At 36.2% G+C, this 14,159-nt stretch overlaps 1 protein-coding gene across 2 annotated transcripts; it reads right to left on the bottom strand.

Annotated features, from left to right (window-relative positions):
• Positions 1–10,413: 10,413 nt before the first annotated feature.
• On the bottom strand, positions 10,414–12,694 carry LOC107640325 (F-box/LRR-repeat protein At3g59190-like). Of its 2 annotated transcripts, XM_016343855.3 has the most exons (3): positions 12,560–12,694; positions 10,859–12,025; positions 10,414–10,779 (listed from the first exon to the last, which is right to left on the bottom strand). In XM_016343855.3, exons 2-3 carry the CDS (start codon positions 11,990–11,992, stop codon positions 10,492–10,494), a joined length of 1,422 nt encoding a protein of 473 aa, XP_016199341.1. In that variant the 5' UTR covers positions 11,993–12,025; positions 12,560–12,694; the 3' UTR covers positions 10,414–10,491. The 2 variants fall into 2 exon arrangements, with proteins under 2 accessions (XP_016199341.1, XP_088344974.1); XM_088488848.1 differs by lacking the exon at positions 12,560–12,694 and having other exon boundaries at positions 10,859–12,207.
• Between the last annotated feature and the right edge of the window lie 1,465 nt (positions 12,695–14,159).

A 14,159-nucleotide genomic window follows, 5' to 3' on the forward strand; every position in this document is an offset into this window, starting at 1 on the left:
TTTTGATCAACCAATTCTGCAACAACAAAATGACCCAGAGCACTCCACATCACATGATTCAATTCAATTCACAGGGCCTATTCAACCGATTCCAGCTGCTCTTCCACCTCTTCTTCATACAACACAGGTGGTTGATCTGATAGCAGATCCCTTGCAGCATTCTCCAGAAGAAACTCATACACTTGACACAATTTCACCAAACAATCAAGGTGCATTGTCTAAAGAAAACCAGGCGGCCCCAGACTCTGATTCGGCTTCTAGAATTGCTGACACCACCAATTCAGATTCTTCTCGATCCAGGATCTTAGAAAATCCTCCCAAACTGCCTAGTCCTTCACTCCAAGTTGATCTTCAGACTCCTCCCGAACCAAGACCCGGAACATCGAGTGCTTCTACCACCCCCACAAGTGCTACCTTGGTTGACTTGATTTCTGTTTTAAATAAAGTTATCCAAGAAAACAAAGTACCAGTGCCTGTGCCAGCAATCTCAAGACCTGCTACATCAAGGCCTTCATTCGAATTAGATCCTGGCACTCGAGAATAGCTTTTTATCACTCATCAAGCTCTTGGATCATCCACCTACTACATGGGTTAATGATCCAATTCTTAACCAACTCCTGGCTGATCTTTTGAATTCTTCTTTTGAACTCTCAGCTAACACACCAAATTCTGCCTCAATTCAAGAGTTCAAACAACTTCTTAATGAGAGCGTTACATCTCAATTTCAACTTCAAGAAACTGAAGCTGAAGAAACCAATATCAAAACTAATGTTGAAGATTGTTTTGCAACCGCTCAACCAATCTAAGTTTCTCGTGAAGAATTTGATCTGAGAATCTCTCAGGCTATTTCTGTTCAAGCTTTTCATGACCAAGAAGAAGCAAGACTTGAAGCAGAATTAGCTCAGATCAAAGAACAGCTTGCCACAATACGCCAAAATTGAGCTACTATAGCCAAACCTCTGGCAGCAGCCCAACAAGAACAACACCACCTTATTCAAGAACTTGTTTCAATTGATACCAAGCGGGGAGAGTATGAAAAACAAATTGAGAAAGTTCAAGCTGGCAAGTTCAAACAAATTGAAATACTTTCAATTCTGGACAACAAAAGGGTAAAGCTACACTCTGATTTAACAAAACTAGTGGCACCTTGAATTTCTTCTCATCTGAAGTTCATTTATTTTTTAAATTTCCATCTTTTCTAAACATATGCATGTTGAACTTCTACTCTTGCCAACAATAGTATTACTTCAAGTATTTTCCATTAACCGAATTAATTACTCTTTCTGATTTAATATCTTTAATCTAATAAGCATTTTCAAAATATGTTCCCATCACTTGGAACGGACCTTTCCAGGTATGGGACCATTTGCAAAGAAATTTTGATTTCTTTTTCATTGGCAAGATAACTTTCAAAACCAATTCACCTACATTAAAAGATTTTTCTCTGATTCGACGATTATAACTTCGAGCAATACTTTCTTTTTGTCGAATCATATTATCGAGTGCCAAAATTCGTTCCGAGTCTAATTCATTTAACTCATCAAACATTGCATTCCAATAATCATCAACTGGCAAATCATTCTGTCTTAATACTCTTAAAGTATTCAAATTAATTTCTAGCAGTAGTATTGCATCATGACCATACACCAATTTATATGGCAAAGTACCTGTCGAACCCCTTGGTGAATTTCGATAAGCCCATAACACTTGGCTTAAAGTTTTATGCCATGTTCGAGGCTTATTTCCGATATGCTTTTTAATTAAACTTATTAAAATTTTATTTGCTGCTTCTACTTGTCCATTAGCCTGTGCATAATAGGGAGTCGAAGTAACCATACTAATATTTCTCGAAGCTGCAAAATTTTTAATCCGCTGACCAGTAAACATTGTTCCTTGATCAGTACTTAATGTTTGAGGAATTCCGAATCGATGGATAATATATTCCTCGATAAAATCTATTATCTCACCTTGACTTATTTCTATCAAGGGAATCGCTTCAACCCATTTCGTAAAATAATCAGTTGCTACCAGGATAAACTTGTGTTGTTTTGATGAAGGAGGATGAATCAACCCAATTAAATCTAGAGCCCAACCTCTAAAAGGCCATGGCTTTATTATCGAATGTAATTCAGATGCTAGGATTTGCTGAATCGAGCCATGTTTCTGGCATTCTAAACATGCTTTTGCATAATCAATGCAATCTTTAATCATAGATGGCCAATATACATGATTGCGACATAACACCCATCTCATTTTCTTTTCAGCCTGATGCGCACTGCATATCCCGAACTTCACCCAAAGCAATATTTTGGTCACTTTGACCTAAACATCTCGATAAACTCCCATCAATACATTTCTTATACAATTCATGAGCCATTAAAACAAAATTCATTGCTCGCAATTTTATCTTTCTATTAACTAGAATACTGGGATCTTTCAAGTACTGAGCAATAGGCTTCCTCCAATCAATGTCCTCCCATTTATCAACACACAAAACTTCCATTTCACTTGCAGGTACTAAAATCTGATGAATACCTACCAAAGACTCAAGGGTTCCTGGGCCAATTTTATACTTCAAAGCAATCTGGGCTAATTCATTAGCCATTTCATTTTGAATCCTTGGAATATGAATCAGAGAAATTCTTTGAAAAGAAGTTAACAACTCCCAAGCAGTTGTCAAATACTTCTGTAACCTCTCATTATTACATTTAAATTCTTTAGACAACTGCTTCAAAACCAATTGGGAATCCCCAAATATCTGAACTTCTGAAACTCCTTTATTAATCAAGATTTCGAGACCTAAAATCAATGCTTCATATTCTGCCTCATTATTCAAACAAGGATACTTTATTTCAAATAAAAATTTCGACACACTCCCTTCTAGTGAAACAATCAAAATCCCAACTCCTGCGCCATCTTTATGTTTCGATCCATCAAAATACAACTTTCAATAATCGATTTTTACTTCAATTACATTTGCCCCCAAGTCATTCAGATTTTCTGAATTATCCACAAGAAAATCTGCAATGACCTATCCTTTCACAGCCTTGGCTGGTACATATTGTAAATCAAATTCCATCAACGCCAGCATCCATTTCCCTAAACGTCCCCTTAACATAGGGAAACTCAACATATACTTGATTAGATCAGTTTGCGCTATAACTTTCACCGATTTAGCCACCATATAGCACTTTAATTTCATACAAGCATGATATAGAGACAAACATAATTTTTTGATTGGGGAATACCTCGTTTCGATATTAGTTAAAACTCGACTAAGGTAATAAACTGCTCGCTCTTGCCCATTTTCATCATCTTGGGCTAACATACACCCTATAGTATTTTCAAATGCTGCAATATATAATGTTAAGGGTTCAGATGGTCGAATATTCGCCATAATCGGAGCTTTAGACAAATAAGTCTTAATCGAATCAAACGCCAATTGATGCTCCGTAGTCCATTCAAATTGTGAATCATTTTTTAATTTCACTAAAGGTGCAAACACTCGAGTCCGATCTGAAAGACTCGAAATGAATCTTCGAAGATAATTCACCTTACCCAAAAATGATTGAACTTCTTTCTTCGATTTCGGTGCAGACAACGCTAATATTGCATCTGCTTTATTTTTATCGATGGCAATTCCTTTTTTATGAACAACAAAATCCAAAAAATTTCCAGCCGATACACCAAAAGCACATTTCAAAGGATTCATTTTTAACCCCTTCTTCCTCATAGTAAGGAATGCCCTTCTTAAATGATCAATGTGCTGGCTTACTGAAATCGATTTAACCATAACGTCATCAATATATACTTCCATAAATTTTCCAATAAACTCATGGAAAATAGCATTCATTACCCGTTGATATGTTGCTCCAGCATTTTTCAATTCAAAAGGCATAACTACCCATTCATACGTACCCAATGTCCCAAGACAACGAAAAGCAGTTTTAGCCACATCATCTTCTGCAATGAAAATTTTGTTATACCCAGAATAACCATCCATAAAACTAAGTATTTCATTTCCTGCTGTAGAATCGATTAACATATCTGCAAAAATATTCATCTTTTGGAGTAGCATTATTTAAATCTCGAAAATCAATGCATACTCTCAACTTCCCATTCTTCTTCATAATAGGGACAATATTCGAAACCCACTCAACATAGCGTGCAGTTCGAATAAATTTTGCTTTAATCAAGCGTTCGATCTCTTCTTTAATCTCTATATTAATTTCAGGAGCAAAACGTCTTGGAGTCTGTTTCACAGGTCGAGCATTGGGTTTCAATGCTAATCGATGTTCCACTAATGAACGATCAAGACCAGGCATCTCATGATAATCCCAAGCAAAACAATCTTTAAACTCATGTAAAAGATTAAAGAGTTCAGTTCGAAAAGGATCAACAAGATCTTTACAAATATATGTAATTCGAACATCATCAGGAGTCCCTAAATTAATTTCCTCTAAGGGATCCTGAGATTCAAACCCTCTATCATAATCATCATCATTTACTGAGTATTTTTTTAAAACCCAATGGTTCTAAATCATAAATGCAATCAAAAGTGAAATCAATGGAATTATCAGAAACAGAAGAAACTTGATCATTGATAAAAACATCATTACTTCTATTTTGTACGCAATGAGCCTCTGCTATTAAATCGGCAGTTCGGCTTGCATCATTATTTTTATTACAAGAAATAGGGAAATCATAACTAAATTCGACTAAAGATGTCGAATCGAACACATTATAACTAATAAGATTACTAACCCTATGTGATTCAACTTCATCAGAAGAATCAACTTTATTTTCGAGTAACTGAAAACTATTTAAATAATTATGTAATGTTACCAGGTAGTTAGAAACTTCCTCAACCTGGTCCATAGAGCAGTTCCTTCAAGGTCTTCAAGAAAGACAATCCCAACCAGTTGGCTCCAAACCCAACTCTGGATAGCATAACTTCACTGAGAGGCCTTCTGAGGACAAGTAGCACCCTTCACAATTATAAGGGCTCAGTGATCGATCAACATTTAAGGGCTTTAACTTACGATTATATATCCTGAAATCAACATGCATTTGTTGGACATATAAATTCGAATCTGCCTTGACTGTTTCAGGTTTACCCTCCTTAGTCCATAGAAGTACACTCTGATGCACAATAGAAGATACGGCTCCCACACCCTGGATCCAATCTCGTCCCAACAAAGCATTATAGCTTGCTCTTGAGGGAACCACCACAAAGACATTATTACGCTCAGACGAGCCAACTTTCACAGACAGAGTAACCAATCCTCTGGCTGGGGTCGAAGTCCCACTGAAATCTATCACAACAATATTTGTAGGGACTAAATCGTCAGGGTGCTTTCCCACCTTGATTAACATCCTCTCCGGCAACAGACTAATTGCAGCACCACCATCAGTCAGAACTTTATTTACCTTTATTCCACTCAAAGTAGTTGTTATATGAAGTGGACGGAGATGAGACATTTGTTTCTCAGTAAGCCGCAAGAAGTATCCCAGCTCATCCTCAATTCGGATAAAGGAAAAAGCTTCCTCATCCTCCGAATCATAATCTTCATTAGGGTCACCTTCATACTCCCCCAAATATTTAGTTGGAATGATCGAAAATGTCCTTACCATGTCATCATCCCCCTCATCAAAATATTCTTCATCGACATCGACATGCTTATTTTTATCGATTCCAGAAGACTGGGCTACTGCTTTGCCCTTTTCCATCTTTGCAGGTGATGGAATCTCTTTGGGGTAAGTCTCTCCATCAAAAGGAAAAACTATTAGAGAATGCACAGAAGGCGTTGCCACCTTATTTAGCTCTTTGTCGGCCTCAATCGAAAGTTTCTTGTTCTGACTGAAACTTCTCCTTCCTCCTTTTCCTCGCGGATAACCCCTGGCACGTCCTTGATAGTAAGAATACTGATTTCGAGAAGGTGCTCGATGCCCCCACTGTGGATTACGTCGATACAGATGATCACGTCTCTGGAATTCTTGGCAATTCCTAATCCACTGAACACCTATGGCTTGGGATCGGCTTAGAGGTGTAGACACATTTTCTTGAGGGGTCTTTGAACTAGAATCCTCCATACGCCTAATCGGCTGCCTCTGGCGCGCTTGCTCTTCTCTATGAGCCAATTCTTTCTTCATCCTTTCCTTTTCAAAGATTGTTGCTGCTTCAGCATCAAAGACAGCATTGCACTATGGACACAGAGATACGTTCCGGTCTTTGATCTTTTGCTGAACCAAGAAATCCAGCAAACCATCCCCTGTTCTAGGATATACAGACCTCACCTGTGACTCAAAATCATCAAGAGCCAAAAAGATATAATATAATAAGTATAAACTAATTAATAAAAAAAAAGGATAAGTATGATTTTGGTCCCCAACGTAGGGGCTGAAAATTTGTTTCGTCCCTCGCCTTTTTTCGCTCCAAAATGGTCCCCAAGGTTTAAGTTTGTTTTAAAATGGTCTTTCGGACAAAAATACCCCTCCCTCCCCTCTTCTTTCTCAACCAGTTCCTCAACCAGAAGCAGAAGCGCAAACCTCCCTCCCCTCTTCTTCCTCAACCAGAAACAGAAGCAAAAGCGCAAACGCAGGCAGAAGCAAAAACAGGCAGAAGCAGAAGCAACCAAAGCATCAACAACAACAATGAAATAAAAGGAATAAACAGAAACAACTAGAAGCATCATCAACAACAACAACAATGGAATCCTTTGAATCTGAAAAATTAAAGCAAAAAGGAATAAAAAATTAAAACAGAGGGAAAGGGTTGCGGTGGTGGTCGAGAGGAGGGGCTGCGGCGGTGTGGAGCTTCTGCGGCGGCGACCTTCCCCCTTCCCCCTTTTCCCTTCCCCCTCTTCCCAAAACAACACCCCCTCCCGCTTCTCTTTCTCCCGCCTCCCCCGTCTCGGCGGCGCTGTGTTTTTGTTGAGGAAGAAAGGAGCGGCGTGGAGGAGCAGTGGCGTGGAGTGGCTGCAGCGGTGTGGAGCTGCTGCGGCGGCGACCTTCCCCCTTCCCCCTTCCCCCTTCCCCTCTTTCCGAAACAACACCCCCCTCCCGCTTCTCTTTCTCCCCCATCCCCCGTCTCGGCGGCGCTGTATATTTGCTAAGGAAGAAAGGATCGGCGTAGAGCGGCTACAGCGGTGTGGAAGAAGAAGAATAAGAAGAAGCGGATAGTGGCGGGATCGGCGGTGCGGCAGGACTGCGGTGCGGTGGTGCGGCAAGACGGCGGTGCGGCGGCGGTGCGGTGGTGCTCTCTCCCTTCCCCCTTCTTCCCTTCCCTTCCCCCCCCTCTCGCCTCCACCCCCATTTCTTTCCTCCCCCGATTCTGTCTCTCCCTTTCTTTCTTTTATTTATTTATTTTATATTTATTTTATTTTATTATTTTTTTAATAAAAGATAATTTGGTAATAAAAAATAAAATTGGTAAAAAGGACCATTTTAAAACAAACTGAAACCTTGGGGACCATTTTGGAGCGAAAAAAAGACGAAGGACGAAAAAAATTTTCAACCCCTACGTTGGGACCAAAATCATACTTATCCCTAAAAAAAATTTAAAAAAGATATTGTTTAAAGAACAGAGACAAATAAACTCCTAACCAATTTGAATTTAGAGACAATTAGGTTCCTATCCATTTTTTAACCTGACACGTCAGCATTTTTCGTTCAGAGTTGACGGAGAAACATTCATAGGGACCGCGTTGTGTCACGGAAGTAGAGGACAGGGACCGAAGTTGATCGTTTTTATTGTGAGGGAAGCATTGTCATTCTGAGAAATGAATAGGGGCCAAATTGGTAGTTCACTCATCAATTAACACTAGTTACAAAAATAATGTAATAATAAGGATAAAACTTATAGACACTTTAAATCACATAAATCATCAAATATAACACAAATTATGTATACATTTATATTATTTGAAAAAATTTTTGGCATAACCTCCCCTAAAATTAAACATATATCTACCTTTACAGTTCCCACAAATCCAACCAACCTCAATCATAAATTAAAACTTAAAAACAACTACTATATATCCAAAATAACTTAATCACCAGTTGACTAATTAGTTGAGTTCTTAACTATTTAGGTATTTCAATTTGTTCATCATTAAACCAATAACTTAATCAACAACACCTCAAAACTTGTTTTAATTAGAATAAGAACAAATCAAAACGAGATAACGAACACCAAATTATAATAACAAATTAAATCAGAATCAAAATAAGAAACACAATTATAATAACTAATCAGAATCAAAATTATATATAATAACAAATTAGACCTTATTCCTATTTTAGAAAAAGTAAAGTTCATAAGCATTATTTGAAGAAGAGCATCAGCGTCGAGAAGAAGAGGGCACGTCAGCAGCAGCGCCAGAATCTGGTAGCAATAACGGTGATGATGAAAACAATGAACAACGCCGAAAAAGGAGGGGGTTGCCGATATCAGAGGGGACTTCCGGAGAGGAGTGGGCCGCCGGTAGGGCTGGAAGTGAGCCGAGCTGAGCCGAGCTAGACCAAGCTCAAGCTCGGCTCACAAAAATTGAGCTTGGCTCACGGCTCGCCTCATTAACAATCGAGCCTATTTCTTAAGCTTAAGCTCGACTCACCGAAAGCTCACGAGCTGGCTCGAGCTCACGAGCTGGCTCAAATAATATAAATATAAATACATAATCTATAATTCTATATCAATAAATTATAGCTTATATTTTTTTAAAAATATTTAAAAAGATCAATTTTATGTATTGTTATCTATCAATAAATTATAAATTTTTTATTTATGTCCTACATCAAAATTATATGTAAAAAATAAATATAAAATTTTAAATAATTAAGATCATTAATATATATAATATTAAAAGTATAGATTAAATGCATATAGAATATGTGTATTAATATATATATATATATATATATATATATATATATAATCGAGTCAGCTCACGAGCTAATGAGCTAAGCTTATCCAAGCTCAAGCTCGACTCATTTAATTTATGAGCTCAATTCCAAGCTCAAGCTTAGCTCACTAGCTCACGAGCTTAGCTTATCGAGCTATTAACGAGTCGAGCTCAAGCTAGCTCATGAGCTGGCTTGACTCACTTCCAGCCCTAGCTGCCGGAGAGCTGAGAGTGGAAGGGAGAGAGTGGGAGGCGAGAGAGTTACAGAAAGAGAAAAATTCAAATGAGCGGAAAGAGGGTTTTGCGGTTCGTTCGAATTTAGGACACAATTACTATTAAATTTATCGACGATCAAATTCGATGGTAATATATTACGGATTACCAAAACACAGCATTTCACTAAGTGGATTTATTGTCGGATTTTTTCGCCGGTAAACCCGACCTAAATGTCGCGCCTATTTTTTCTGTTTTTCCTCTAATTATTACCAATAAATTTACCGTCGGAAACAAAAATCCGCCGATAATATTTTGACATGATGAATTTGACGCCTAAATTGTCGGTAAAAATGCCGCTACTCTACGGCGATAAATTCGACGATATTCAATGTTTTTCTTGTAGTGGACTTTTGTTTCCTACAACCTTTTCCTAAAAGTAATCCCTTGATTTTATATATCTTTTTTGCCATAATCTATAATGTAAGAACAATGCCAACTTAATTTTAAAAGATTTATATTTTCGTAATATTATTACAGACAAAAACACTAGTTAATTTTAAATAAACACCTCAACGCTAGTTAATGGGGTGTTTTGGAACATTTTTAGTCATCATAAGTTTAAAATTTGAAAAAGCTAAATCAATGGGATATATGAGTTACAAAATGAACATCTCTCATACTATCTAAAATAACCATTCGAGGAATAGGGATAATAAACATCTTTCCAAAAGTTTAAATTAATTTTCGGGTTTATCAAGGATTGAACTCTTAACCTTTCGGATCTAAAGCTTTAATACCATGTCATGATACTACTCATCCCAAAAACTTCAGCTAATGGAAAAAGATAACACTAATAATTATATCTCTAATGCTCCTTAAACCTCCAAATATTCCATTGGCTACTCATACTTTCCCTTCAATTATACAAGTATTTAGAAGACATCAAGGAAAAAGGAAGTATTTGGATTATGTCGTGAAAGTAGCTTTTATATCATTGATGAAACCAAATGAAACATATTTCACGAATGCTAAATCATAAAAAAGTTTTAATTTAAAATATCTATGTTACCACCTTATAAAAATCTCTCGTATCATTCTTATTCGTTATATGAGTGCATAGAAGATTAAACATTTTTTTTGAGATAATAGAAATCCTTTTGTCATTTTTGTACAAGCATGAGGAAGCCCGAGAAATTAGCATGAGCATTGAAGGATATATGGCAAACTCATCATGTAGTAATGAATAACGATAATTGAAAGTAGAAGAAACAATAATAGGCTTTTATTAAAACCCTTTATTTAATTAAACCCTAAAATTGATTTATTTATTTCCAAGATGATGATCTTATGATATATTGTTTTGCATTCTTCATTACTCCAAATAAAGATCACAATCCTGGGAAGCTCTAGGAAAGGCAAGAATCTTGTTGTACAAATCCTCCAACCTGTCGACTCCACCAACTGAGTCGACAACATAGGCACTGCTGTAAATGTTAAATTCCTCCAACGCCGGCATCTCTCGCAGCAAATACTTGATCGCATTCAGCTCCAACGAATTTCCAGAGAAGCCACTTATGGTGATCTTCTTCAGATGTGTCCCAAAGCCTGCTGGTATGCTCAATGCACCTGCACCATCTCCCTCCTCAGCCGCATAGATCCCCTAACAATAAACAACTCCAGTTGCAACAATCAAGCTAATATACATAAGTAAGAATTAATTAATATATATCATTGGCTACCTTATTATCAAACTCAAGGGTTTGAAGGCATGGTGAGTTGCGCAGTAAGGTGATGAAGGCTGCGCAGGGAAAGTTCATTGGCATATCCGTCTGGACTCGAAGCTGCGTGAGCTTGTTGAAGCGAGGCAGATGCTGGATCAGACAGGGCGCGTGGCACAGCGTCTCTATGGCGGCGTCAGTGATGGACAGCTTCTCCACACTTGGGAAGGCTTTCAGCATTTTGAACACGAAAAACGCATTCTCCAAACTACTTTGGCATGCGCGAATACAAACACTTGCGTTCACTACGGAAGCTGTGCAATAAAAGAAATAATGGTTTGCCATGTCACCATCGTATGAAAATGTCTTCAACTTAGATCCAATTATCACTATCTGGCATTGAGGAGGAGGCTGATTTCTGCCATTCTCCTCTTCTTCCTCATCCTGTTCTTCATCATCATCATTCCATTCCCTTATTGTCAAGTTCTGAAGCGAGGGAGAACAAATGCAGACGGTTCTAACATTCATCCAGTTGCAGTCAACAAGGGTCAAGTCCTGGAGGGAGCGGCAGCTGGAGAAGAGCTGCTGTGTTGAGGGCGCATCTTGGAACACAACATGTTTGAGAGTCAATTCCTTTAGATTCTTGAAGTTATAGTTGAGAGGAAGGATGAGGGCGAAGGGCATGCTGAGATGAAACTTTTTGAGCGTTGGGGAATCAAACACGCCTTCAGGGAAGTACAGTTGCTCCGTAACACTCTCGAAATCAAGAATCAGCTCTTCAATTCCGCTGCTAATGAAGGCCATGAGCCATATATTAATGAGAGCAGCGTCCTCACCCACGTCGCAGCTGAGACAGAATTTCTTGAGGCCCAAGGAATTGTTACATCCCCTGAGTAACCTCTTGACGAAGTCCTTGAAGTCTTCTCTCCTGTCATGTGATTCTTCTTTCAACTCAAATTTGTAGATGTTCTTCCACTGATGCCTCCATTGTTTGGATAGCACGCTTGTCCGAATTGCCTCTTTGGTGGGAAGGTTGGATAATATCTCACAGATAAGGGCGTTGGGTAGATCCGATATATTGGTACCCTTATTTTCTTCCTTGCGCCGGTTCAGCCTTTTCTTCTTATTCTTCTTCATACATGTTTCGTCACCCATGCTTAATTAGCTTCTTCCTTTTAATCGCTTTGCCTGCATTAATTAATTAATTACAAGTAACAAATGCAAGAAATCTTTACCCTTGAGAAACAACCATAAACATAAATATAAACAATCCATGATGTGAAATTAAATCTAGCTTGGTAGCTCCATTTATTTCTTCACACGTTTCTAATCCCCCATGTTGGCCCAAGGAAGGGTATAAAAATGGAATTTGAAAACCCTAACACAATCATTCACGTCAAAACTAACAACAACAACAAAGCCACAATGCGTTTTAATAATCTTTGAAACCACAGCACTCCCAGTGCAAGCTCAGCAAAATTATCGCTTTTCTATTCTAACACGAGAGATTGAGAAACCTCTCCCTTACTACAACATAACCAGCATGCAGTTATCATGAGTTTTCTGAGATGTTAACGACAAACACAGATATAACGGTGAAACCAACCGGCAGCACAAGAAAATGGACTAAATTAAAGGAGTTCAGGCTATAGAAGTAAGAATGAAGAAATCAAGGAAGGAAAAACGGTTAACAAAAGAAGGAGATTGGAAGGAATTGTAAACCTGGCTTGAAGCTAAAAGGGAGAAAGATCGGAAGTATCAGAGGAACTACTCTTGGCGCCAATGGCAATGAGAGAAGCAGAGAAGCACTGTGTGCTCTCTCTCTCCTCAAGTTTGAAGGGGCAAAGGAGACTAAACCCTCAACGGAGTTAATAATCGAGTGTGGTATAAAATAATTCTTACAGGATGCACTATTTATAATGGGCTTAGTATATTGAAATCATTTCTTTTATTCATGGAAAATAATAAAATAAATTTTTCTTTTAAAAAGAAGTCTTGGCAATTTATTAATTTGATTCAACCATTTCAGGTAATGGCTAGGTTAAGGAAGTTTTGCTTTTGACCAAAGGATGTCTATGCATACAATGAATGTAAAACGCAATTAATTTTTTTAATATGATAATATGCAATTAAATATACGAGTATATTTTTTCACACCAATAATATATAACTATTAAATTAAATTTCTTACTATAATTAAAAATTATTTTCATAAGCCAAATTGGAAAATTGATAATAGCAAATTAATAATTCAGATTAAAAAAATGTCAAACTAAATAATTTTTTAAAACCGTTGGTATCAAAATAAATATTTTGTGTTGGTTTGGGCGCCATTAACTGAAAAAATATCTTTTTTTATTTTTTAGTGTGTTTGGCAAATTTTTAGTAGTAAAAGTAAAAGTACTAAAAAAAATAAAAAAAAAATATCTTTTTTGAGAAACTGTAATTTACATCTTTTTTTAAAAGATCTTTTTTCTTTAAAAAAATATATTTTTTATATAATAAATAAACAAAAAAGTACTTTTATATTATTATACTCAAACATAATTGATAAATAAAAAAGATCTTTTTATATGAAATATCCAAACATAAAATTATTTTTACTTTTTTATAAGATCTTTAAAAAAAAGAAAACAACTAAAAAAAATCTTTTCTTAAAAACTCCCCAAACAAGCGCTTTGTATACATAGCAATCAAATTATATTACTAACTTCTATAAAATACGATTCCTTGGTAAGAAACAAATGAAAAGAATCCTTTTTAGCTTATGCATTTTTTAATTCATGAATCACAATATACCTATCTTTATACTTTATAGATAACTATCAGAGACGGATCTATATACAATATAGTGCCCACTACGATTTAAAAATTTTTCTAATAGTATATGATAATAATATTTATTTATTTTTATTAAATTATTAAATTTGACTTTACAATAATTTTTTATTCAACTTTTAGTATTTAATAGTCAGTTTAAGAATTTTATATTAGATATTTATTAGAATAATTAATTCTCAATTTAAATAAGATTAGTATTTTTTTTAAATGAATTCAAAAGATATTATTTTCTTTTAAATTAGTTTTAGTTTTTCTTGTAGCAACTATATTAATTGAAAAAAATTTTTTAACTATAAATATCATTGAGAGTTGACTTTTGATTATATGAGAAGTGAATTTCTAAATAATTGTTTATATATATATATATATATATTAAAGAGACATTTCGATTGTATTGTTAAAAAAAAAGATTACTCAATTTTTTTAAAAATATAAAATCTAAAAATAGAATTATAAATTATATATTATTTAAATTATTATT

This window comes from Arachis ipaensis, chromosome B5 (assembly GCF_059453495.1).
Source record: "Arachis ipaensis isolate K30076 ecotype BB chromosome B5, ASM5945349v1, whole genome shotgun sequence".
NCBI classification, from domain to species: domain Eukaryota; kingdom Viridiplantae; phylum Streptophyta; class Magnoliopsida; order Fabales; family Fabaceae; genus Arachis; species Arachis ipaensis.